This window comes from Chlorocebus sabaeus, chromosome 26 (genome assembly GCF_047675955.1).
Source record: "Chlorocebus sabaeus isolate Y175 chromosome 26, mChlSab1.0.hap1, whole genome shotgun sequence".
In the NCBI taxonomy this organism is placed as follows: domain Eukaryota; kingdom Metazoa; phylum Chordata; class Mammalia; order Primates; family Cercopithecidae; genus Chlorocebus; species Chlorocebus sabaeus.
The window spans coordinates 53,193,307-53,220,682 of NC_132929.1; the positions used below are offsets into that span (position 1 = coordinate 53,193,307).

Genomic DNA, 27,376 nt, shown 5'->3' on the forward strand with positions numbered 1-27,376 from the left:
TCCTCAGATTAGACAAGGAATAAAGAGAAATATAATCCATGTCAGCAGGGGATGAGGACCCAGAGTGCAGAAGGCACAGTGGCTGAAAGCCATCATTTCCTGCATTATGGACAGGGCACCTACCCTGGGGGGACAAGACGTAACCATGTCTGCAACCAAACCCTCCTCAGCATGTCAGTGTGGAAGAGTCGCCGAAAGGACAAGCATTTGTCTGTTTTTTAGTGTGTATTAAAATGAATTTATTTACACAGTAACATGATGCCACAGAGTACACAGCAAAGTACCACAGCAAACCAAAGGGTGGCGCCACTGGTGGCAGAGGGGACCTTTCAATGATAGATTTATACAACTTTACAATATGTAAGTAGAGGGGTGAAGCTCTGGAAAGAGCAAAAACAAGATTTTCAAATATAGAGTGTGGGCAGGGCCAGAGAGAATTAAGGAGAGATTGGAATGAGGACTGTCATGATTCAAATCACTAAGTAGGATGAAATCTTGCTTCTGTATTTGCCTCATGCCAAAATGCCCTGCATATCCTCGACAGAAAATCCCAACCCAGTGTGTTCACACATCACACTCTTTAGCTCTAACTGGTAAAGGAAGGGATAACCAAGTAGTATTTGGAGCAAGTTCCTGAAGCGGTGTGGTTTAACCTTTCGAAAACGAACCCTATGTCTGGTTCAACATTCAAGTTATCACGAGTGCGGACACACACATACTATCCACACACTAACAGGCAAAGTGGGTTTTCTGTACTACAACAATATTCGTAGCAAAATATATGACTCTGTACTTCTGCTAGGTTAAAAAATTTCCGACCTCTTTTGATTCCCTGAAACTTTCTTGATTAAAAAAACAAACAAAACAAAACCAACCAAACCATGGGGGTGGATGGGACACATCAAGATAAAAAGCTGGAATAAACCTGGAGACTTTCTGGAGTGGGAAACATATAATGGGATGTTGGGAATGCAGGCCCTCGCAGCCCACCTAGGTGGGGAAAGCTTCTAGCAATGGGTGATGCAAAAATCTATTCTAATTTTAAACAGTTGCAGGGAAGGGGTGTTTAACAGCTGTATAGCACCTTGTACATTCTGGGCACTTATAGATATTAAATGATGGTGATGATGAATGGTAAACAACTCTGTAGGAAGGTTTATAAAAACAATTACAATTTGTTAAGAAATTTCCCAAGAGTTCTTTAAACAAACCTATTAACTACCATATCCCTTTAAAAAATCCTCTGTTCTCAGTATTATACTGGTATGATGTTCTCAAGCTGAGGTTTGGATAATAGCCACAGTCATGTCAAGGGGAGATGGAAGAATTCCTTCTCCTGAAATACTGAGGAACTTCGTATCTGCCAGGGCTTTCATTATCATCATCATCTTCTTCTTCTTCTAATACACAAAATGGACTTTTTAAAAAGGTGCTTTTCTGAGGATGGATTTATCAGCTAATGCCTTGACATGGAATGTATGTGAACTCCCCTCCCACTCCATCTGTCACAGCTCACCCTCATCATCTTAGAAGCATCGGATAAAAAGGCTTGATTTCTTTGGTATAATCTCTCCCAGGATCTTGCACTACAACTCTTCTGGCCTCCCTTACGGCAGCGTTTTTGGTCCATGGAATCCCCACTTTCGGCACTGTTGTAAGCACGGACAGCTGGACTTCAGTGCGCACTTCAGCAGGAGCAGCACTTGGATTTGTCTCGGCACAGCACTTTGGGCCTTTGAGAATATGAGCTTCAATGAGGTAAAACTAATAACCTGGTTTTGTGGGCAGCCATCCTGTTCACTCATTAGCCTGGAGCAGAATTTTCAATCCTTATTAGCTAGTGATGGGAAAGAAAAACATGCCAGGGTTGGCCCAGAAAGTCCAGTTTTTCTTACCCCTCTCCAAGAATGTTCATGCTATATTTACACATCTAGAATCATTTGAAATATAGTGTAGTATCCTAAATCCATCTCTATTTCTGGGACTAGCCTGTACTTTTTCAGATCACTGCTGGTAAAATCTAGGAGAAAATCCTAATTACAGCGAAATCTAGTGAAAACCCTAATTCCAGCAAAACCAAATGTCAGGTTACTTCCCAGAACCAAAGTATTCGTAACTCAAAAATGAGAAGCTTAGTAGGACCCAAAGATCTTTCCTGGAAATCTTTTTTTTTTTTTGAGATGAACTCTCACTCTTGTCTCCCAGGCTGGAATGTGATGGCGCAATCTCAGCTCACTGCAACCTCCACCTCCTGGGTTCAAGCGATTCTCTTGCCTCAGCCTCCCGAGTAGCTGAGATTACAGGCACGCGCCACCACGCCCAACTAATTTTTGTATTTTTAGTAGAGACAGGGTTTCACCATGTTGGCCAGGCTGGTCTTGATCTCCTGACCTCAGGTGATCCGCCCACCTCGGCCTCCTAAAGTGCTGGATTACAGGCGTGAGACATTGCGCCTGGCCTGGGAACTTTATACTACTAGAAACTTTTAAGATATAATTTTCGGTAGTTTTACTCCCAGAAATATCATTAGTATTTCTAGAGCTTTAGCTCTCTTGGTTTAGACTTTCCCACGTTTACAAACTTATTCTGAGTTTAGAAGCAAAATTGACCCCCCCTTAATCTGACAATGGGGAGGCTACTCCAATTGTTAAAATCCCAACCAATATGTTTTACTTCTAGCTCCTCAACAGCAGCAGCGTAGATAGGATGAGTGCTTGTGCCCTAACCCCAACCCATACCTCACCCAGTTCATCTTCTGAGGGCAAATCTTGAAACTCATTGCCATATTCCTGGCTTCCAGTTCTAGCTCAGCCTAGGGGTTGGTGATTCTTATGTTGTCGTTCCACAGGTTACAGTTACTCTTTTTCTCATCCTGCTGTTATTCTTCATGAATTGGCTTCTAGGCATCCCAGTAGCGTACATATACCAAAAGGGCTCACCTCAGCCAGCACAGGAGGCTTCTTGAAGTTCTAGTCCTCTTTGTGAAACATCCACTGAATCGCTTCCAAGACTAGGTTACCACTCTAACAAGGCACTCTGCTATACATTCAGTCTTGCTCTTGGCTACTTTAGCCACTGTTGTGTTTCTCTAGCACCCAAGTGTCACAGAGATTGTTCATGCTCATGTGGCTTAAGGAAAAGTTCCAATAGGAGCTTAATTGTTCAAACTCTCAATATAAATGGAAAACTCTATAGTATAGACTTCAATAGAAAACAATTTCCAATCAATATTGAAGGCAATAACTTCGTGTTACTTGAGAAAACGTAAAGTGCTATACTAGTCACAATTCAAACATATATATATGTATATATATAAAATGTGTGTGTGTATATGTGTCTACAGAGGGTAGGATTTCTTTCCAGTTGATGAACAAATTCAAAGTTCCTACCACAATTAAAACGAAAAATATTTGTGATAATGTTAAACTGACTGAATTTCATTTTTTTGGAAAAATATTCTGAAGACCAACTCATGTAGTACTTTTTGCCTAGAAATATAGTTTCTTTCTCTATTCTGCTCTAACCTGTAACACCCCCTTCCCTCTCTACCTCACATTCTTTGGCCATCACCCAGAGAAAAATTAATCTAGCCACCTGTCTCTGGGAAGCCTGAGGCTCTTCTCTGGCTAGTTTGCATTCATCTTTTGCGCTTAACAAATCTGAACATAAAAACAGTACTAAAAACATCTGATGTGAAGAGGTGCTTGGTTTACCAGTGCTGTAAGATAATGGTAGTGGAGGTGTCCATGCTTATTATACCATAGAGTTAAAGTAAAGACTGGATCCAAATCATAACAGAAAAAGAGCAAGAAAGAAAAAAAAAAAGATATGTAGAGACATAACAAATAGAGGGACCAGGGAACATTCTGCATTAAATATGTAACCTTATTAAATAGTCAACATTCAAATTTACATGGGCAAGGCACCACGAACGTGACATTGAGAAGGTATATCTCAATATGCAAGCCATTGCAAGGTGGGAGGTGGGGGAGGTTAAGGGAATGTGCTGGCTGACATGGTCAGTGGTCTGTGTGCTGCCACTTCAGTGCATAATCAGGCAAGGAGTTATGTGCACATGGTCTATGCTAAGATGAACCAAACACCAACCTTCAAGGCAAGGAGCGGCTATGCCAGAGGATACCAAGAGCGGACTGCTGGCCTGCAGCAGCATGCCCACTCCATGGCCATTCCTAGGAACAGAGCCCTGCATTCTGGCTAGAGGAGGCAAGACTCTTTGTGGGCTAACCAGCCTTCCTCCCTGTGAATCCTATATTGCTAGCCAGGTGATAAGGACATTCTCCATATAGAGCCTCACATATTCCAATCACTTAAAAAAATAATAAGAGCACAATAAAATACATTATTCTCCTTTCCTGATCCTCTTTCATATACATGAATCACATGAAAGGCTGTTAAAAATGTTAAAAGTTTAGAAATTTCCAAGGCCACTAATGTGCTATGTAAGTGATACTGCACAATCAGTCTTGGCTTTAAGGAAACTCTGCACTGGTAGATGAGGGGCCTCAGGGCTCACTCACTCACTAGGCACAGAGAACATGTCTGTCAACCCTGCCACAGGTTGCTTCTCTAGAGGCGTGGCCTCTACTTCCAGCATGCGTGTGCACGCACACATGGCACACAAGTGTACACACACATTGTCCGAGTGACTCTTGGGATTTCAAGGTCAAAGTAAACACATACTCACAGTTTTGAATAAAACAAGCACAGGTGCACATGTGTACACACACACACGCATACACACACACCCCAGTGGAAGGAACGCTCATCTCTTAGCGCAAATATGTGCCAAGGGAAGAAGGGGGAAGGTTTCTGTAGACTCGCTTCAGGTGAAGTTGCAACATAAACACTGTAATATACAGCTAAAAAAAATACATACAAAAATTGCACATATATCCATAGGAGGGGAGCACAGGCTGCACACATGGTGAACAGCTCTCAATCACCCACCTCAGCAATCAGAATTCCCGTGAGCTGTCCTCCAGAGCCATTTTAGAGAGAGTCAGAAGGAGCAATGAGCCACTTACACTGGGAGGCAGTCTCTCTAGAAGAGGTCAACATTCTGAGGAGGTCAGCAGTCTCATCAGTGGCCTTCTTCCCCTCCCCTGCCTACGGCCATCCCAACAGCCCACCTCACTGTGCCCTGTAAGATCTTAGAGCTCCACCGACAGCTATTTCATTCAGGGCAATTGTTTACAGCATTTGCTAAACTAGTTAACACTGGCTACTGACAGAAGGGAGCTGGCCAATTACTGCTCAGGGGAAAACTGCAAATGCTGACAGTTCTGACAGTAATCAAAGGGTACTTTAAACTCTGTTCCCTGATGGCCCCTAGAGAATTGCACATGCAAGCAAATCATCTCCTCATGCCCTGCCAGCTATTTATAAGCTCTGAACTGCACTCCACCCTGCTGAGGCATTGGTGACACCACCTTGGGTCAGCTCTGTAATGGGCCACAAGTGGCTGATAAATGCAAACGTCACTGGCAAGTGGGGACAGAGTAGAGAATCAGGCAGTGGCAGCAGAGGGGAGACTATTAGGGCTGTCCTCCATGCAGTGCACATACTTACAGATAATGGCAATGAAAATGGGTTGATGACCCAAGGATGGGATCTCTCCTTTTCTTTCTACTCTCTCCTGGAACAAAGGATATAGTCCCTGGTAACCAAAACTGGGCTGATGCTAAAGATGGCAGTTCTGCCTAGTAAGTCAGTTGTTGACACCTTAAAGGAAGAGTCTGTTGTCAAAGTCTACTGGGTCATGGTAGAGACTGGTTAAGTCTGTCTACTACTAGTGAGAATAAATACTCGGTGCTAAAAAGATTGGTGATATCCAGAATTATAGAGGAAATGGACACAGCTCACTGGCTCACTGAGTTCATACCAAAGAAGCTGTCCCTTCAAGAATATGGATTTTCATTTTTACCTGCATTTTCTTCTATTAGGATAGAAGGTGTTTCAAAGGAAGGCAACCGCAAGTTTGTGCAGCTGAATTTCTGTAAAGACAGACTCCAGCTTCTCATTCAATTTGGGGCAGTGGATAACCTTTCTGAACGAACCTACTTGTTCATGGACAGGGATAGAGGTTTGTCTTTCTTCTTTCCTTGAATTTGGAGTGAGCACTAGGAAGGGGAAGTGCATGGGTGACATGAAGAAGGTGAAGATGTGGTAAAAGCAGCATCCAGGTACACATTAACGGTGCTGCAGAATTTTCACAATACAACTGAGGGAGTCTGTAGTGGCAAAAGCCAAATACTGAGCACAAAGCCAGTCCTCAAGGCTGATCCCACCTTCCCTGTCCAGGGACTTCTCAGCAAACTTGATCATGAGCAGTGTTCGCTTGATGTCTAGCCAGTTTTGGAGCAGGGTGTTCCTCTGCACTAGGCTAGAGCAGGCGGTGAAAGTCTGGAAGAGATCTTCACGGGGGCCCCAGAGCAGACACTGGAGGATGCCTTTGGCGTCTGAAATGAGGATCCGCTCAGAAGGGTTGGGATTCAGGAGGCAGCTGGCCAGCTGCTGCAGACCCCGGGAGTAGGGGGAGCGGAGCGGGATGCGAGGCAGGTCTGCTCGTGTGTATTCCCTCTCCTTCAGCTCTGGGTTCTCATCAAAGGGGTTGGGTAGGTGCAGCATCTCATAGATAAGGATGCCTGTCTGGAACTCATCACACTTTTTATACTGGGTAGCTGTTATGATCTCTGGGGCAAGGCGAGACTGGTCCCGGAGGATCTCGGGGTCCACCAGATGGCTCTTCTGTTTGGCCTGAGAGAAGTTGCTCACTATAAGCCTAGTGGGATAAGATGAGGTGGGGCTGGGCTCCGCAGGCCCAAAGCCTTGGGCAGTAACCCCAGGCTGGTAGTGGACAAGTAGCAGGTTCTCTAGGCGTAGATCGCAGTGAGTGACATGGTAGGGTTTGAGGTGCTCAAGACCAGAGCATAGCTGTAAGAGCAGCAGACACACCTGCCTCTCATACAAATCAGGGCTTTTCCCATGCTGGGCTAGAGAGTCTCGCACAAAATCAGCCACAGTGAGACATGGAACTTCCCTGGTGATGACTACAACATGGCTCCTCTGCTTCTTGCTCATGACTCCCTGGCTGTCTTTCTGGGATGATGCTGCTTCAGAACAGGGCTTTGGGTTTTTCCCATCCGTTTCTCCTTTGGCTTCTTCTTCAGTCTCTTCCATGTCATCCTCTTCCTTTTCAGGGTCATCAGGATCCTCCCAGGGAAGCAGACGGTTAGGGACTTCAGCAAGGAAATGACCACAGTCCTGCTGAATGTTAAAGTGGACAGCCAGACTCTGCCGGACAGCCAAGCTGTGATAATACTGCTGAGATTCTTTAGCTTTGCTCTTACAGATCTGAAAGATAATAAAACAATTTAAAACTCACACTCTCATAACCACGTTTATGATGTATCAGGAGGATTAACTAGAAGGTGACTGGTTAGGGACAAACGATCATATAGTAAAGTTGTTAGCAAGGCTTGCCCCATGTTAAGTGACAATAATAATGGTGGTAACCATTTCTCATGGTTGTCTACACTCCAGGCTGTGGTGAGCACTTTCTATGTACCATTTTTAGTCCTCACATTAACCTTTCAAAGTAGATTGAGGATCTAAGAATTTAAAAAAGAAAAAAAGCCCAGGGTTATGTTTGCAAACCTAAGTTTGTTTAATGCCAAAGCCTGCTCTTTCCACTGTAACCTTGCACCTCATCAGAACAACAATGAAATAATTTTTCACTTACTTCTGTAGAGGTTTGTAGCCCAGACTGATAGAGCAGGCCAACAGACTCATAATGGAGACCAGAATACCTTATTTCATCACCCATCACCCTTTGTGTCAACATCTCACAGGTTAGGAGAGAGATATAACATTGGCCAGGTAAACTGTGGGTTTTCCTAACTTTTCAGTGAATTTCATTGTGATGGTCACAACACTGGCACTCATGGATCACTGGTAGGGTTGAGAGAGTCACTGGTCTGACCTAGTCAGAACAAAACCATCATTTCAATGGCGGTTGTCTGAGTTTTATGCTTTCTCTTAACAGGCCTCATTTAACACCCGCTATTGAGGCAATAAGACCTTTCCTAAAGAACTTTATTAAGTGGTTATGGATCAAGGAAGAATTTTTTGATCAAAAAAAGTTAGCCAAGAGTTCTATATACTGTGACGATTGTATTTCTACTCTAAGGGGTTATCAAACCAAAAAGTAAAACCACCCCCAAATGGGCTATCCTCATGCTATAGAGAGGCTGACAGTGGAAGACTCAAGTCTCTAATACTAGTTCATGGATCATAATAGTCTGGTCTGGAGTCCACTCCACAGCCCTGTTAACTGAGGGTCATTCTCTGCTGTCCCTCCTCAGCAGGGGCACACTGCCACATATTACAAATATCAAAGGCTTCCAGCAACATGCACTCTCTGTAGTGTTTACACTGCATGTTTATTACAATAATACAGAAAAGCAAATTTTAAAAAAGCAATTTTTAGTAATTTTTATTTAAAAAGAAAAATGTATACATTTTTAGGAGGATTCAGATGGGTCCCCAGTTCTGAGAAGCAGCACATTCTGATTTCCATTCAAATACATTTAAAAAACAAAAAAAACATCAAAGGCAAGGGAGTCTCAAGGGAAAAAAGCATCTCTCTCTCTCTCTCTCTCTCTCTTATTCTCTAGTTTATCATATTTATTACAGTTAAAGAGGTTTGATATCAGTGACCAGTGCCATGGAAATCAATCAATCAATCAATCAATCTATACCTGAGCACAATTTTCTTCAAGTCTTCTACTCTATCTAATTCAGTTTGAGGATATACAAAGTATTTCTTTTTTAAGCAAACTTCTGGTCTTGAACAGACGTCCCCAGCCTGAGTTCAAGTTCAAACATATATCTTTCAGAAAATATTATCTCTGGAAAGCTCTCGAAGTCTTAGTATATGCAGTAAAATATATAATCCTATATGCTCATCAATCATAACATTTGTTATTTTTATAACTGCACTGTTGGCAATATTTCACATTTAAGTGTTACCAGGTATTTAAAAATTCTATACTAGTCATTGTTTAGTTGCACAGGAGTTGGATCCAGCACATGGCACCATGAACCCCATTGCCAGTTAAGTTTGCCGAATATTACATCGTCTTCTGGAATGAAATTTCAAGGGTCTCAACTCTTCAATCTTTGAAAATGCTATCAAATACATCTAAATTTAGCTGGATCAGATTGGATGGTTAAACTCTAGCTGTTACATTATAAAAAAGGACACTCTCCAAGGGCTCGGAAGGCCTGGGATTTAGTTTTGCTACTAGCTGTACAACCTTGGGCATTTCACTAATTTCTCTGGGTCTCAGTCTCCCTATTAAAGGGGACAATACAAAGAACATTGAAATCTACTTCACAGGGCAGTTGTGAGGATTAATTGGGATCAAGCATATACAGTACACCTGTAAACTACAAAGTTGTACAAATGTAACACCGATAATGACTAAAACAGTTAACAACTTGCAAATGTCAAACTAAAGCAATCTTAGAGAATCCTAATTTTTTGAAACAATGAGCAAAACAGAAAAACAGATCTTTATTTTGAGTCCTGACAGCCACCTGCCACAGCAGTGAGGCTCTCTGATCACAGGTTTGATAGAGGACAGGCAAAAAGAAACTGCTAACATTCAGTAACTCCAAGCCAGGGTTAGCCCTGACAAACAAGTTAACACCAGCAGTATGTTAGAAACCAAGAGAGGGCAACCTAAAGCTACAAGAGAGAATTGTTTGGCCAAGTCTAGATTTAACTATGTCAAGTCAGGCTGAAAAAAAATTTGTCACCTTGTAGTTTAACATTAGAAGCAGGGAAGGTATTCCAATTGTGACTAGTATTTGAATTGTGATATTCTAATTATATCTAGACATTCACACAGACACATACATTTTTATAAGGTCTTCCAGAGCTTTGTGAGTAGATAAGAGTGTGGATACTACAATAAGAATTTATGTTTAGCTTCACAGATCTACTCGAGATAAAGGATCAAAGTGATTTACGAAGAAGAAATGATAAATTGTTCTACTATTTTGGATGCTCTAAAGGAAAATGGTCTCCCTAGATAGCCAACCTGAGTGGGCAGCACTTTCTTATCTCTTCATTTTATAATACATAGACAGGTTGAAGAATAATGAGTCACTCTAGCTTTAAGAGCAAAGGCAAAAGGGAGAAGACTAGAGTGTAAAAGAGGAGGGAAAAAGAGTGATTTCAGTTGGTTCATAACCTTGAAAACAGTTACAACCCAAACACAGACCAATGGAGATTTCCATAATAGCACTGTCCTTGATGGGTATGTCATCAATCTTTATTATGGAGCCTGCAATGATGTTAATTTAGGTAGAAGTATTATATTATTCTAGGTACCACATTGTGGCCATTTTTCAAATATTAATAACTCCTTTAGTTAAAAAAAAAAAACTCAAAATGACCTGACTTCAGATAATAAATTTCTAGTTCAAAAGTTATTTCAGAAAACAAGCCATTTTTTTCAGAACAAATGGATAGGGTTCTTTCTGCCAAATTTTTTCCTTCTGCCCTTACCAGTATTTTCTCTATCATGGATTACAGTAACTTCTTCTTGGCTCTCATTTATCTTTCTTGAAAAGAATTCACATTCCTTTTTTATAAAGAGTAGCTTGCATGAACAGGAGGAATCTCAAGAAAGATTCTACTTGTTCACACCAGCTACTCTTTAATCTATAAATGATTACTTCAGGACTCCTCCTAGGACCCCCAAAATTTAAAAATAGGAATAAAAATAAACTAGAACTGGAATGGTCCCACATCTTCATTTAACATTCCCTTTTCTAATAGGAGAAAAATCACCTCATATTTGTCTTGGCTATGTTTGGGAAAATCTACTTAAAATGTGAATTTGGCAGATTCTGTGCTGTCTATATTTTCTGAAAGGAAAGAAAAATGCTATGAGAGACTGAGCCACAGTGACACTAGAGGGAGCTGCAATATCAACATCCAGGAGTCATTTACTTATAAACTGCAGCAGGAGAACAAAACCAGGCTGCTGAAGGTTGAATCTTCTTGTAAAATACACCATAGGGCCTCTTTCTGGATAAGGCTTTGCTTCTGTGATGGTGGCAATACCAAATGCATGCCAAGGGAACTCCTCATGTGAAGAGCACAGGCAGGAAGAGAAGACCATCCTGGGCACAGTAACCCTTGCCCATTTGCCAGCTCACAGGAAATGCCTGCTTGAGCTATTCTCCAAAGGAGTCAGAGGGACATCAAAAGGGACAGCCAGCCAGCTGGTATACACATATGCACCAACATGAATAACCTACTGTTGCAAAAACAGAGGCTTGAAGGGAAACTGGGTGCTTGTCTGGTTTAATAAAGATCAGTGAGGACAGAGAAGGGAAAATAAAAATATTAATTCATTATCAACTGAGCATTCAAACAAGTATCTCACGGCTCCTGAGCACTTCCTATCTGTAAGACACAGCACCCCGAAGCATTCTGACCAGATTCCTAAATACAGGGGGTGGGGGCCCTCCAACCACTGATAAATCATCTGTTGGAAAACTGGGGGAGAGGGGAAACAACATACTGTCTTCCAGAATCAAAGACAAATTACCCTCTCCTGAGACCTTCTCAGACTCGGGTCAAAGAACCCAACATTTACAATCTTAGCAGGGAAAAAGAACTTGAAAATGGTTCCTCACGCACAACCTGAAAAGTTTAATTCTAAACATACATTTTGGTTCAGGGGCTCATTTTCCATGTTGCTCATTACAACTGCCCTGCACATCTTTGAGGCAAATTTGTCATTAAAAAGCATTTATGTTTGTAATAATTTCAACCTAGACAGCTAACTTCTAAAAAGTAGACCATCAGGGGCTTTGACTGTAAAGTCCCATTAAAAACAGTTGGGGAGAAGATAGTGCTGTCTAACACTACCGAACCTTTCAGAATGCCCATGAAGCCTGGGACCTGTGAGGGGACTTGATGCAATCTCAACAACAGATACTCTGTTTAAGGCAACTAAGTCAGAGGGCTGGGGGAAAGATGGACCTTTGCAAAACTGGATAATATGACCATGGAATTAATCTGTCATTGAATGGCATGGTGTTACCCATTCTTCTTCACTTGACCCTTTTTCCCAAAGGTTTCTTCAAGTGCTGGTGTTTGGAGGGTCTGCTCTCCATCCTAGTTTTTCATTGGCACACTCTCTTCGGCAAGCTTGCTCATGGCTTCAACCATCTCATATACAGTACTGACTTCCATATCTACATTTGTAACGTACACTTGTCTTTGGGCTTTAGGCTCATCTATACAATGACCTGCTTGATTTCTTCCCATATATATCCTAATCCATAGATTACTTAAACTCAACATAACCAAACCTGAACTCTTCTTCCCACCAAACTCACTGCTCTCCCAGTACTCCCTCTCTTGATGAATGACTTTGTTACCTGGATGAGAAACCAAATTCACTTTGGATTTCTCCTGCATCTTCACTCCCTATGGCTAATTAATTACCAACTCTTACTGATTTTTCTTCTAAATAACTTTCAAATTATCCTCTTTTCTCCATCTCTATTGCTGCCTTCATCACTTGCCTGGACAACCACAACTGGTTGTCCAACTGGTCTCCCTGCCTCTAATGTGATCCCGTCAAATACACCTTCCACATGGCTACAGAGCCATTAAAAAACAACAGTTGGTATTTCCCGCTTATTTAAATTTCCTAGCGGCTCCACTTTATCCTTATAGGAGAAAGTCCTGGCCTTGCCTCCCTTTCCAGTCCTACTTCCCACCTGTGTTCCATTTGCTCTTACTATATTGAGCTATCTGCAGCCAGCCACCCACTCTACCCTCCAGGTGTTCTCTCAGTTTGGGGCTCCTTGTCACCCCTCATTTGCCTGAGGGATTCCTACTTCTTTTAAAGCCCTTCTCAGGCATTACTTTTGCCAGAGAGAGTAAGTGCTAAATACCCTAAACCCCCTTTCTGTGTTACTTCTATATCTTGTACATATCTCTATTATTGCAGTTATCACATTTATCTTTAAAAAATTTTTGTTTTTTATAATTTTTTTCAACTTTTATTTTAGATTCAGGGGGTACATGTGCAGGTTTGTTACCTGGGTATATCTCATGATGCTGAGGTTTGAGGTACAACTGATCCCATCACCCAGGTACTGAACACAGTACCCAACAGTTTTTCAACCCTTACCCCCTTTCCTCCCTCCCCCAACATTATTTTGTCTATCTTACAAGCAGATAGTTGTATCTTTAGGGCCTAGCACAGAGCAAGGCACGTAGTACATATTCCATATGTCTGTAAAAGATTCTGAGAAAAGGCAACATCTGATCCAGTGCTGCCATAGGGCTTATATACTTGGAACAGGTAGAATATATGAACGGCTTTTATGAAACAGATACAAGTTGGCAAGGTGATGGGGTGGGGGCAATGGCAGATAAATCTGAATAATAAACACTCATGAATGACTTGACTACACAAACGAGTGAAATCTGATCAGTGAGGGTTGTCTGTTGAGTCCAGGCTGCCCTGGGGGCTCACTGATTTTGTACTGCACAAAACTATACAAAACAACATGGCCCTTTGTCATTCAATTCCATTTTCTCTCCTTTGCCCCAAAGAAAGCAATAATTACAAAATATAAGACTCTTCAAAAATATTCTACATTAGCTCTGATTTTTCCATTACAGGCCCAGTATGCCTTCAGCCTACTTCCAGTTTATCAGCAGGGAATCTCATTCCCATCTCACTCTATGCATTTTACAGTGCCTCAGTGAACCTTAAGTGAGATGGATGCTACAGAGAATGAATTGTGGAGGGACAAAAATGAGAAACATTAAAGATCACACACATTACAGCATCTGTGCCATTTGGTCACAGCACACAAAAGTACAACTGCAAATGGGAGAGAGCGCAGAATGAAACCCTGCAACTTCTAAATTGATATCCAGTATTTGGTATAATCTCACTCTAAGAATACAGGCTGATCACTGATTGACCTCAATTCCTTGATCTGCCTAGGAGGAGTATTGCGATACTTGCTGCTACAGAGCTCAGACCCATATACACTCAATGCTGTTACAGTTATATTCAAAATAGATTAAGTGTTTAATACAAAAAATGCTGTGTGGGCCCAAAGTACTCAGGACTCCATGTTGTAGGAATCTGCTATGAGAACTGTCAGGCAGGCCAGGTAATTTACAGCTTGAATTGCTGCAAAAATGTTCACATACCCAAGAAAGTGATTTTGGATCCTAGAAGATAAATTCAAGAAGGCAACTGTGTAAGATTTTACCATTTTATTTGTGAGTTGTACTCATCAAAGCTTTTCACTCTCCCACTCAGTATGTGTATCCAATGAAAATAACTTGTGTTCCTGAGCCAGTAATTTAGGCTGTCAGAATGATGCCCAGGATGTTCACACTAGAGAAACTGAGGCACAGAGTAGCCCTATAACCAGCTCAGGGCCCACATTAGGAATTCAATTAACTTGAATTCCAACTTGTGATTCTCAACTATATCCTCTCACCTCATTAATTAAAGTCATGCTCCCTTTTCCCACCAGACAACTCATTTTGATTCCAGATTTACAGAAACATCCAAAACCTCTCCTTCCTAAATCAGTTCCCAGTTGAGACTCAGATGCTTCTGTATGCACTGAGCCTGAAATGAAATGGACATCAAACTAGGATGGCCATGAGTATGTGTAGTTGGCTGCTGATCAATCACTTTCTGTGAAGTTTCACTGTTAAAAATATTTACGTTGAATTATGAAAGTAGAAGTGGTTTCCCCTCTAGTTTTTTCCTCACCACTAAGCCAGTAATTAATTGCCTGTGTATATAGTCTGAACTAGTTGTAAATTCCTACCAATCATAGTTGTTCCTGTAATGCTCTTTTATTTAGTATCTTGTTTTGTCAGGATCCACTCAAATGAGATAAACGGAGACTCTGGAGTCAAAAATGCAGTAAAAGATGCTGGTCTCCACAGTTCACCTCTACATTATTACAAGCTTTTAACAAGATTCTGGCATAGCTGGAAGAAAGGAAGCAGCCCCACTTTTGTAACAGGGAAGTGTACATCTTTATTGAGTTTTGTATGCTCTATCCTTGAGAACAAAGACTGGGACTACCTTAAAGATACCTACTATCCCAATTCTGGAAGAAAATAATTCAGAAATTTATACTTTTTGCTTATCTGAAAATTTTAGCATCCTCTTTAAAGTAACTGCATCCACATTTCCTCTGTGGTCTCACATGGCAGTACTTTTTATAAAATGATCTCATAAGTGCAATGAAAAAAACAATACCTCAGTGATACTGAGCCATAATTTTGTCAACCGTCCATCTTGATTCTAAGCAAAAGGCTGTCATTTTTCCATTAAGAAACAACACTGAGACACAGCAAGGTCAGTTTACTGCCTCAGGTATGAAATAATAGGAGAGGTTCTACCTAGGAGTCAGGTTCTACCTAGGAGCCTGCCACAAAGCTGGTGTCCCCATGCAGAAGTGACTGTTCCTCGCTGGCCTTAGTTTCCCACTGTGTAGAACAGTGAAGGCCCTTCTAAAATTGGCTTTAGTCTACTATGAGGATATGAGGATTATGTGTTTGGTCAGTGCCTACCCAGATTCTTTGAAAGGGAAAAAGCAAGTTAGATTTTATTTAGAGGGCAGGGAAGTTAAGTTCAGGCTTAAATGTATGTTAAGTTTTACTTTGAGAGCAGGAATGGTTAAGTTAAGGACTGGAGGCCAGCCAATATATAGCCCACAGAGACAGACAATGCAATCTGCTGGGTGGTGGCTCACCAAATGGGGAAGAGAGGATAAAAGAAGATATGGACAAGATGGAAAATGGGAGTTGAAAGTTAAATATTGTTTGGAAATCAATCTGGCTCTTCTTTCACCAAAACATTTATTTAAAAAGTAGGCTGTGCTCACTGCCTCCACAGCTTCCTCCTCCTATTCGCTCTTTAAACTGTGTCTAGCATTCACCCCCATTATTACCAACCTTGCATTTTCTTGAGGCTTATAAGAGATTAAATTCTTGCCTTCTTCTGAGTCTTCATTCTGCACAAGCCCTCTGCAACCTTGGACTCTTTGGCCTGTAGGGCCCTGCCTTTTGCTACAGATTTTCCAGTTGCACCTGCTTTGGGTCACTTAGATGTGTGGGCCTTTTCCCACTTTGCAGACTCTTCCATTACAATCTCATGTAGTCCCACAGTTTCAACTAAATCAAGTCTAGGACCACATTTCTAGGCTTGAACTCTCTTCTGAGTACCAAACCCACATTTTTACCTGGATCCTGGGGTTCTCTCAACTTGGCTGCCCTATGGGCATATCCCATTGAGAACTCATTTTTCTGGCTTTTCTGATTCATATTTCAACTAATGGCATCACCATTCTCTTAGAGGTTGTTCTACCTTGAAATTTTAGCATCACTGCCCTAGTCTCATACTCACCAGACATGGTCAACTGCCTCCCTCAGCTCTTTAACCATCTGCCCCTTCTTTTCCTTTGCCTTATGTCAGGTCTCATTTTACCTGGACTACTGCAATAGCATAATGACTGGCTTCCTTGCTTCCAGTCCTTCTGACCTCTCTTACGATAGTTGTCATCCAAAATCTTACGTTATTTCTGTTTAAAAATACTTAGTGGCTTCCCACAAAACACAAAATAAAGTCTAACCTCTTAAGTTCGTCACTCAAATCTCTAAATTTGGTCTCTAATCTCTCCATAGCCTAATTTTCCACTATTCTCTCAATGTACTGCATTTACCACAAAGAAGAGCAAAGTGGATACAAAAGGTCCTTTCTTATTGGCCCCAAGAGAAGTGCTAATAACTTATTTCATTCATTAATCTTCATTTATCTTTACACCTCTGTATACCATTCCGAACTTTCATTATAATCTGTTTTGTTTAAGAGCTATTATTTATGCCTTTGTCTTTCTCACTGGAACATAAGCTTCTTGAGGGCAAGGCCTTTGTTTATTCATATTTATTTCTGTAAACTACAACAAATATCACAATGTTTTATACAGTAAACACTTTTTGAAAGGTCAAGAAATATTTATTGAATGCCAACTATGTACACGATATTATAATAGATGCTAATGATGTAAGAATTAATAAGCCATGGTCCCCGCCCTATAGAAGGTCAGGTATAATAGTGGGGAGACGGGAGAGGAAGCATGTTCTTGTTTAATTATATAACTGTCTCATGATAATGCAATGGTTAAGAAATCCAGTAGGTATAGCGTGCAACATGTGCTCAGAAAATTAAAGAAGAAAATTCAGAGCTGGATTCTTTAAGAACACATAGGAGCTTTCCAAGTATGTGAAAAGGAAGGAATAACCAACTTTTACTAAATGCTTAACTTTGTGCCAAGTGATGCTCTCAGCACTGTTTGTGTGTGTGTGTGTATATATATCACTGCATACATATTAACTTCTGTGATTTTTTACAATGGTTTTAAGAAGACCTAAAGTATTTTTTCCATTTTACAGATAAAGACACTGGATATAGAAAAGGAAAGTAATGGCCAAGGTAACAGCTAATATGTAGCTACAGCACAGACTTAAACCCAGGTCTGTCTGACTTAAAAACCTAAATTCTTAGCCACTTTGTTAACAGTCCTCACATTTTGTACATAGGAACCACTTGGGGTACTTAGTACAAATGCAGTTTCCAAGGCTTTACTGCCAGCCATTCTGATTCTGTAGGTATGGAATACGGCCAAGGACATGACATTTTTAATGAGGATCCCTCAGGTGATTCTGAAATAGGTCATAGCAGATCACAATGCAGAAATGCTTTATTGTATTATACTGTCTCCCAGGAGAAGAGCAGTCCAGAGAGAGGAACCAGAGTGTGCAAAAGCTGAGTAGCATTAAACAGGTGCTGTTTATAATTGGTACTAGAGGATGGGACTACAGAGATGAATAACGAAGGATACCTGTTTTAAAGAAGCTTAGTGTCAAATGATCCAAAATCTCTGATTCTTGTTTTTTTAATTGAAAAGACATTATGACATCATTTTTTAACTAATCAAAATAACTGTTACTACCTTAGCACAGGAATTATTTGAGTATTACCATTTTGTAGGTCAATTTTCTTAAAGTTATGATCATGTTATTGGCATTCGACTACTTTCACATGACATTTAAAAAATGTTTTTCATAATTTTATGTAGTCTTCATAATTACCACTTTTAGTAGGTACAAACATTCCATTGGACTTACGTGCCATAATTTATTATATTGGTGTCTTAATATAAGGTACCTAGTTTGTTTCCAATTTTTGAAAGTACTTAAATTCTTGAAGCTGTTTGCAGCTTTCTCTCATAATTTTAAGGAAAAACAAAGATGTTTACATCTCTGAAGTAATGAGAAAGAATATCTAAGTGCAGAACCTATCTAAATATGCTCAAGCCAATGACTAATGTTTAGAATAGTGAGTGATCTAGAAAATGTTGAGTAGCAATTTTCCATTATTGTTAATAACAATAATGCATTATTTCATATGTACTTTACAGTTTATAAAAGCAGTTTCACTATAGAAACACATGTACTATAACAATCATCTGAGGTAAGTAGGGCAGTTAATATACACTGATGTGAAAACCAACAGAGGCGCATGACTTGCATAAAAATACACAGTGATATCTTCAGAACTTGGACCCAGGTCAGCTGACTCCAAAGCTCTTTATTCAGTGCTGTGATGCCTTTTCATTTAAGACCAACACAAATAATAAAGCTAATCATGTTGAATGAAGATTAGAATAAATATGAAAGAGGAAAACCTTCAAATCCAGGAAAAGTCCTGAGTTAAAACCACTTGCTTTATAACAAAGACAAACATGACACCTTCTATGGACAGAATTGTCTCTCTCCCCCACCTCTTCATATGTTGAAGCCCTAGCCTACAACGTTACTGTATTTTGGAGACAAAGCTAACAAGGAGGTAATTAAGTTAAAAGAGATCATAAGAGTGGGGCCATGATGTGACAGGATTAGTGTCCTTTTAAGAAGAGACACTGGGGTGTGCTTGCGTATGCTTCTTGTGTTTTTTTTCTCTCTCTCTCTCTTTCTCTCTGTCTCTCTTCCAGCCTCCATAACTGTGAGAAAATAAATTTATCCTTTTCAGTCTATGGTATTTTGTTATGGCAGCCTGAGCAGGATGAGATTTTGATACTGAGAAGTGGTGTGCTGTTGTAAAAATACTTTAAAAGGTAGAAGCAGCTTTGGAATTGGGTAGAGGCTAGAAGAGTTTTGAGATGCATGTGAGAAAAAGCCCAGATAACCATGAACAGACAGTTGCTAGAAATATGGATGTTAGGGGCGATTCTGATGAGGTCTCTGATAGTAACGAGGAACATTATTGGAAACTGGAGGAAAGGCAATCCTTGTCATAAAGTGGCAAAGAATTTAGCAGGACTGTTTTGTAGAAGACAAAACTTGCAAGAGATGAAATTGAGATTTCTAAGCAAAGTGAAGGAGTGGCTTGGTTCCTCCTGACTGCTTATAGTAAAATGTGAAAGGAGAGAGATGAATTGAAAAAGGAATTGTTGAGCAAAAAGAAACCAGAATGTGAAGACTTGGAAAATTTGCAGTCTATCCATATTGTGAAAAAGGTGAGGCTGGGCGTGCTGGCTCATGCCTGTAATCCCAGTACTTGGGAGGCTGAGGCGGGTGGGTCATCTGAGGTCAGGAGATCGAGACTAGCCTGGCCAACATGGTGAAATCCTGTCTCTACTAAAAATACAAAAATCAGTAGGTGTAGTGGCAGACGCCTGTAATCCCAGCTACTTGGGAGGCTGAGGCAGGAGAATCACTTGAACCCAGGAGGCGGAGGTTGCAGTGAACTGAGATTGTGTCACTGCACTCCAGCCTGGGTGACAGAATGAGATTCCATCTCGGGGGAAAAAAAAAAAAAAAGTGAAAGCGTGTTCTAAGAGAATACCAAGGGTGTGGCTAAACAACTATTTGGTAAAGAGAAGATGGGTATGACTTATGGACTTAACCAGCCATCTCAACACAAGTCAGGGATAAGAATGGGATTATACCAGCAAAGACATTGCCAGTTTGAATTAAAAGGGAAAAAGTGGGACAAAATAAAGGAAGGCTACTGAACTTGGATTCTACAGGACTAGCCCACAGAGCTATTTGGCTGCTAACATGTACTATTCTTCAAGGAAAGGGAAGAATGATCCTGAAAGTGATACAGAAACATCAGGGCTGCTTTTCCCACCAAAGGACCAGTAGGCAAGGCTGATCCATCCTCAGTTTCAAAGGGTGAAGTTGCCTCTTGAGATCTGGTAGGCCAGGATAACCATGACCAGTGCCTCAGTATTGGCCGCTATGTGGAGCCATGGTGGTGATGCTGCCACTCCAGTGGGCTTGCAGGGGAGAGTATCAAATCAAAGAGGATTATTCTTGGGCCGAAGATTTAATAGAACTTGACTTGCCAGGTTTCAGAATTGCTTGGGATTTATCACTCCTTCCTTCCTTCTGATTTCTTCCTCTTGGAATGGGAATGTCAATTCTATGCCTGTTCATAGTTGTATTTTGTAAGCATGTAACTTGTGGTTTCACAGGTTCACAACTGGAGAGCCTCAGGACAAATCATACCTTGAATCTCACCCATATCTGATTTAGATGATATTTAGATGAGACTTTGGACTTTAGAATTTAGAGTTGATGCTGTCATAAATAAGACTTTTGGAGCTGTTGGGATGTGTTTTGCATGCTATAAGGACAGATATTCTGAGGCAGGGTGGGTTAGAGGTAGAGTTCTATGGGCTAAATTATGTGTTCCCCACCACCAATTCATATGTTGGATCCTTAACCCCCAATGTGAGACAGTACCCATAAAGAGGTAATTAAGGCTAAATTAGGTCATAAGCATGGAGCCCTGATACAATAGAACTGGTGTCCTTATAAGAGATACCAGTGCATAGCCTCTCCCTTGTACTCTCTTCCTTCCTCTCTCCCTCCCTCCTTGCCATGTGAGGACACAAAGAGAAGGTGGTTGTCTGTAAGCCAGGAAGAAAGCCCTCCCCAGAAAGCAAATAAGCTGGAACCATGAACTTGAATTTTTTAGCCTCCAGAAATGGGGAAAATAAATTTCTGTTGTTTAAGCCCTACAGAATATGATGTGTTGTTATGCAACTGGAGCAAACTAAAATAACATACAGTTAGTACTCTATGACTGCAGTGGATTTGGTATTTAAGGAGGAGGGGTGGTATCCTTTGGCTTTCAAATTGCTAAATTCTACCTTGATTGTCTTTTTTTTTTTTTGAGATGTTGTCCCACTCTGCTGCCCAGGCTGGAGTGCAGTGCCTCAGCTTACTGCAACCTCCACCTCCTGGGTTCAAGCAATTCTCATGCCTCAGCCTCCCGAGTAACTGGGATTACAGGTGCCCACGACAAGGACTGGCTATTTTTTTTTTTTTTTTGTATTTTTAGTAGAGACGGGGTTTCACCATGTTGGCCAGGCTGGTCTCCATCTCCTGATCTCAGGTGATCTGCCTGCCTCAGTCTCCCAATGGGTTGAGACTACAGGCGTGAGCCACCACACCCGGCCTACCACTGACTTTTTGTTTGCAACATTTTAAAGAACTTTTAGTCTCTTCAAGAGACAGTTACACTCATTAGACTATTCTAAATTCCCTTAGTATGGGAAGGGAATTTAATAAGACAAACAGAAAAAAGTTGTTTGTGTGGGCCAACTGGTGGTGTCTTTTGCTTTTCTCTGCAAAGGCAGGGTTCACAGAGCCCTAATAGTTTATTCCTCTAAGGTTGTACAATCAATTGGGCACTTCTGGAAATACCACAGGGTCTTAAAAGAAACATTTATATTTAGCATTTAGTGTAAAATATCCTTTTCCAAACCTGCCAACAACTCCTACTATATAACCACTGGCCACCTGTTCTTTGGAGATTGGCTTGACATCATTATAAGCAAAGAAATCAATACCAGACCACTGATTTGGGAAAGAGACAAGATTGCAAGGCAATAATACATAAAGTTAGTCAAGCCCTACTTCTCAATTGTTTTGAAAGAACAGATAGTTCAATGTCCCTTTCTGAAACAGGTACTCATCCTGCATTGGTGATTTTGCAGCAATAAGGGCCCAAGATAGATAAGGCACCATAATCTCAATTTATATAACAGGTCTTAAGTGCCATGTAGAATCTCAAAATGCCTTTTTAAACTCATCAGTAATGTATTAACTTGAATCCAGATCCCCTCCTTACAGTTTATCCCTCAATTTAATTTAAAAAGTGTGGGCTGAAGCACACGATTACTCTGCCAGTGACATCAGACAGTCAACTGGTGTAGATACTGTAACTGCAGAGGGCAGGTAGCTGAAGGTCTGTTTCAAACATACATTCTGTTTTGACAGGTAAGGCCAATCGTTTACCTTATCCGTTAATTTGCTAAGATACCATCTGGTCTTTCTAAGCCAAATTAACATGTAAAAGTCATTTAGATATGTTAATTGCTTTTGAACCAGTGAATAGAATCAGTAAAAAGGGACTTTGGGAATGGAGAACACTACCTTAAGTTTACACAGGGCTTTGTGTTTTTCAAAAACCTTTCACATGCATTATCTCACTTGATCCTACCCCCACTGTAAACATCTGAGAGAAGAGGAAATTGAGGCTCAAAGATCGTTGCTCTCATAAAGTAACCTAGGAAAGAAGGTAGTGGGTAGTGAATGAAATGAACACTTATTAGGGACATTTTGTTCTCTTTTAACCAAACAACAGCTCCATAAGATGGGTGCCATTATTGACAAAGCTACTAAGAGGCAGAACCAGGATCTGAACCCAAATCTTTTGGACTTCAAAGTCGACACTTTACTTATTATATTGATGAAACCTATGGCTTTCTGTTAGAGTGAATGTAACTGGCCAATAATTCTTGACGTCAAGAGTTTAGCTGTCTTGAAGAAGTGGGTTTTCTGAAATAAGCAATCTACATGTAAGAAATTGATAAGTGGCACAATGGACAAAATACAGCTACGGAGTCAGAAATATTTGTGATTAAAACAGCTCTGGCAGGGCCTAGTGGCTCATGCCTGTAATCGCAGCACATTGGGAGGCCGAAGCGGGCAGATTGAGACCATCTGGCCAACATGGTGAAACCCCATCTCTACTAAAAATACAAAAATTAGCCGGGCGTGGTGGCCCACGCCTGTAGTCCCAGCTACTCGGGAGGCTGAGGCAGGAGAATCGCTTGAACTCAGGAGGCAGAGGTTGCAGTGAGCCAAGATCTCGCCACTGTACTCCAGCCTGGCAACAGAGGGAGACTCTGTCTCAAAAAACAAAACAAAACAAAACAACAACAAAAAACTCATTTCCACTACTTGCTAGCTGTGTGATCCTAACCAAGTCAGCTTACTTCTTGGAGCTTCATTTTCCTCATATGTCAAATGGAGAAAAATATCTTAATCTCATAAAGTTGATGTGAAGATTAAATTACATAACAAAAATAAAGCTTCAGGCACATCAATAAACATTAGTTATCCTCCTCTATAAAAATGTTTCTATAGGGAGCAAAGGAGTTACAGAGAAGAGGTAGACAAGCATTTCTTAGCTGGTAGAGAGTAAAGTCAGAAACATAAACCATGTATGGTGGCTCATGCCTGTAATCCCAGCACTTTGGGAGGCCAAGGTGGGAGGATCACTGGAAGCCAGGAGTTTGAGACCAGCCTGGGCAACATAGTGAGACCACCATCTCTACCAAAAACAAAAAAATTAGTCATGTGGTAGTGCACAGCTGAGGCTGCAGTGAGCTATGATCATGCCACTGCACTCCAGCCTAAAAAAAAGACAGAAACATGCAGTGAAAGGTACATAACAGACCTCGTATTTATATGTAGCCCTTGCAAAAAGCAAAGCTCAAGGGTTACCTACTTTTTTTTGAATACAGGGTCTCACTTTGTTGCCCAGGCTGTAGTGCAATGACCTGATCATGGCTCACTTCAGCCCTGACTTCCTGGGCTCAGGTGATCCTCCCACTTCAGCCTCCTGGGTGGCTGGGACTACAGGCATGAGCCACCACATTTGGCTAATTTTTTTCTATTTTTTTTTTTTTTGTAGACAGGGGTTTACCATGTTGCTGAGGCTGGTCTCGAACTCCCGGGCTCAAGCTATCCACCTGTTTTGGGATCCCAAAGTGCTGGGATTACAGCCGTGAACCACCACGCCTGGCCAGGTTACCTACTTTAAAAAGACTTCTTTGGCCGGGCACGGTGGCTCACGCCTGTAGTCCCAGCACTTTGGGAGGCTGAGGTGGGTGGATCACCTGAGATCAGGAGTTCGAGACCAGCCTGGCCAATGTGGTGAAACCCCATCTCCACTAAAAATACAAAAATTAGCTGGGTGTGGTGGCAGGTGCCTATAATCCCAGCTACTCAGGAGGCTGAGGCAGGATAATCACTTGAACCTGGGAGGCGGAGATTACAGTGAGCTGAGATTGCACCATTGCACTCCAGCCTGGGCAACAAGAGCGAAACTCTGTCTCAAAAAAAAAAAAAAAAAAAAAAGACTTCTTTGACTTCTAGAGTTTGGGTTAAGGTACCTCCAAGATCCCATAGAATTCTTGTTTACCTCTATCTTTGTTTGCAGTATACTGTTGTAATTCTGTTAAGTTACACATCTGTTTTCTCTAAATAATAAATAAGCCCCCTGCTTAATCCAGCATCTGGTAAGAGGTAGATGCTCAATAATTTGCTGAATGGAGGAATGAAGGAAAGAAAGGAGGAAAGCAGAATGAATGCATCCCAATAACAATGTACTGGTTAAGACTTAACATGAGATTTATAATATTTTCTTACCTTGACTGCATAGTTATTAAGTGGATCTTTTGCATATGAAGCAGTATAGTAAACTGCATCACCTGCCTCACAACATGGTTTATCGCTGGTTAGCCTGAAGTCTGACCAGCTGTCCACTCCAAAACGGAGCTGGTCTTTCTGCCCAGCCATGAAAAGGTCTTCGCATTTAACAGCCAGTTTCTTCAAGGCATCTGTATGAAGGCTTCGGATTTTACCCACTACTTCCTCCCGATTCTCAAGTCCTCGATAAAGTGCTTGTCTCTGCGGCTTCTGGATGCCTCGGCCCTGTCTGCAAGAGGGCCCACGCCGGCTAGAGAGGGATTCCATGCTGTTGGAAAATCTATCCTTAATACTGAGAGTGGTTAAGCTGGAAATGCTGTTTGCTGCTGAGGGGACAGGTCTCTCCTTGCGCAATGGCCTTTCCAAGGAGTCGTAAGACTCAATGTCCAGTCCTTTGAGTTCATAGCTGATGGAAGAACCAGCACTGCTGGCATCCCAGTTGGGGTCAATATCATAGGTGGGATTAGCCATGACACAAAGACTACTTTCCATGGATTTCTGGAGGTCTTTGGAGATTGGCTCTGTATTGGCTCTTATGATCATCTTCTTTGGCAGTGGGGGTGGTGTAGGTTGGGAAGCATTGGGTGCTTCTTGGTCTGTTTTCCCTCCAAAGGCAATGGCATCATCCACAGCTCCCTTGGGCTGTCGTGGCTGCTTGGGAGGTATCATGGCTGCTCTAGATTGCCCTGTATAGTTTTTAAAGCAATAAAAAGGAAAGAGTAAGTAAAGTTTTCAATCTCATTTTATAACTGAAACTTGAGCAGAAATGAGTGAGGTAACCATGGGAATGTAAGAATAAGTCAACTCTTTAGTTCAAAATGGGAAAAGAGAACAACCAAAGAACAAATACCTAAACATTGAAGTATCCAAGCCTTGGTGGGAACAATAAATATGCATAATATCTTGGCCCTGTCCAGGAACAGGACACTGGTTTGGGTGATGAGTTTTTTTTTCCAAAAAGGAAACCAGATTCTCCAGTCCTACCCTTCAGAGTGCTGTATTCACCACACCAGAATGTTAAGGAATGACAGACACTCAAATATACTTGGATTGTGACAGAGTAGAGATGATAGCATTGTGGATAAAGAAAATACTTGGGAGCATTATTACAAACAGAATTGAAACTAGCAACGTGACCATTAGACAGGGGCTCAGAAGATAGTATTCTGTTCTTTTTATTCCAAAGTTACATTGTATTGTATATAGTACTTGTCAGATATATAACATTTTCCAACACATGAAAACAATTTCAAAAGCCATGATATTTATTTTACTATAGAGATGGATTCTGACATTGCTTAAACTGGTCTACATATAAGATTCCTGTGATTGTGGTAAGGGGAACGGTGTATATGAGCAGTCAACTTCTGTTCTGAACACTAATTCCCAAACTCTTATGTGATTCTCTTTTATTTTGGTGGGCATATACATTGTGATTTGACAGATACAATCTTTCAACATCTTTTGTAAGTCCTAGTTAGAGAACAATTCATCTCTGCTTAGTTTCCAGCATTTATGATTAGAAAAAGATAAAACACATGTGTGTTTGAACACACCTTCAGGATTTATTGTGTAATAGAGAGAAAACATTATTTTTTAAAGACAGAGAAATATACACAAACCTTCCATAAAGGCTATTAAAATTAGTCTTGTTATTAAAATGAGGTCTCTACTCAAGATTTCAGAGTTATAAGGCTCTGTTATGGGTTGAATTATATCCCCCCAAAAGGTATGTTGAAGTGCTAACCCCTGGTACCTATGAATGTGACCTGTCAGATGTTTTTGTAGATTTAATAGTTAAGATGAGGTCATTAGGATAGGCCCTAATCCAATATGACTGATGTCCTTATAAGAAGAAAAAACACCATGTGAAGACAGGGACAGAGAGGGAAAACACCACATGACATTGGAGGCAGAGTCTGGAGTGACACAGGTGCAGACTAAGGAATACGGAGGATTGATGGCCACTACCAGATGCCAGACAAAGGCAAGAAAGGAATCTACCCAGTGTTTCAGAGGGAACACAGACCTGCTGACACCTTGATTTCAGACTCCTAGCCTCCATAACTGTGACAGAATATATTTGTGTTAAGACACCCATTTGCGGTACTTTTTCACAGCAGCCCTAGGAAACTCATACATTCTCCTACTGATGTTCATATAGAGTAGAAGGTGCTGGATGGTGCTGAGGATGATAATGAATAGGGGTGGTGGTTTTGTTTTGTTAAAATCATGTCCTTGCAGCATGTCAATGGTAAGCACCAATATAATCTGGGATTGTAATAGTAAGTGTTGCTTATGATAGGGATGAGTTCTGAGAGAGTTAGGCAATCTCATCATTATGCAAAAATCATAAAGAGTGTACTTACACGAACCTAGATGGTACAGCCTACTACACACCTAGGCTGTATGGTATAG

At 41.1% G+C, this 27,376-nt stretch overlaps 1 protein-coding gene across 10 annotated transcripts in view; it reads right to left on the bottom strand.

Annotated features, from left to right (window-relative positions):
• Nucleotides 1-836: 836 nt before the first annotated feature.
• Nucleotides 837-27,376, bottom strand: part of PEAK1 (pseudopodium enriched atypical kinase 1) — a 302,147-nt gene continuing 275,607 nt past the window's right edge. For all 10 annotated transcript variants that reach the window (XM_038010222.2, XM_073012358.1, XM_008015753.3 and 7 more), the window contains 2 exons: nucleotides 24,899-25,644; nucleotides 837-7,374 (listed from right to left, as the gene is read on the bottom strand). In XM_038010222.2, coding sequence (XP_037866150.1) covers nucleotides 6,211-7,374; nucleotides 24,899-25,644 — 1,910 coding nt within the window. In that variant the 3' untranslated portion in view covers nucleotides 837-6,210. The remainder of the gene's footprint in view (nucleotides 7,375-24,898; nucleotides 25,645-27,376) is intronic.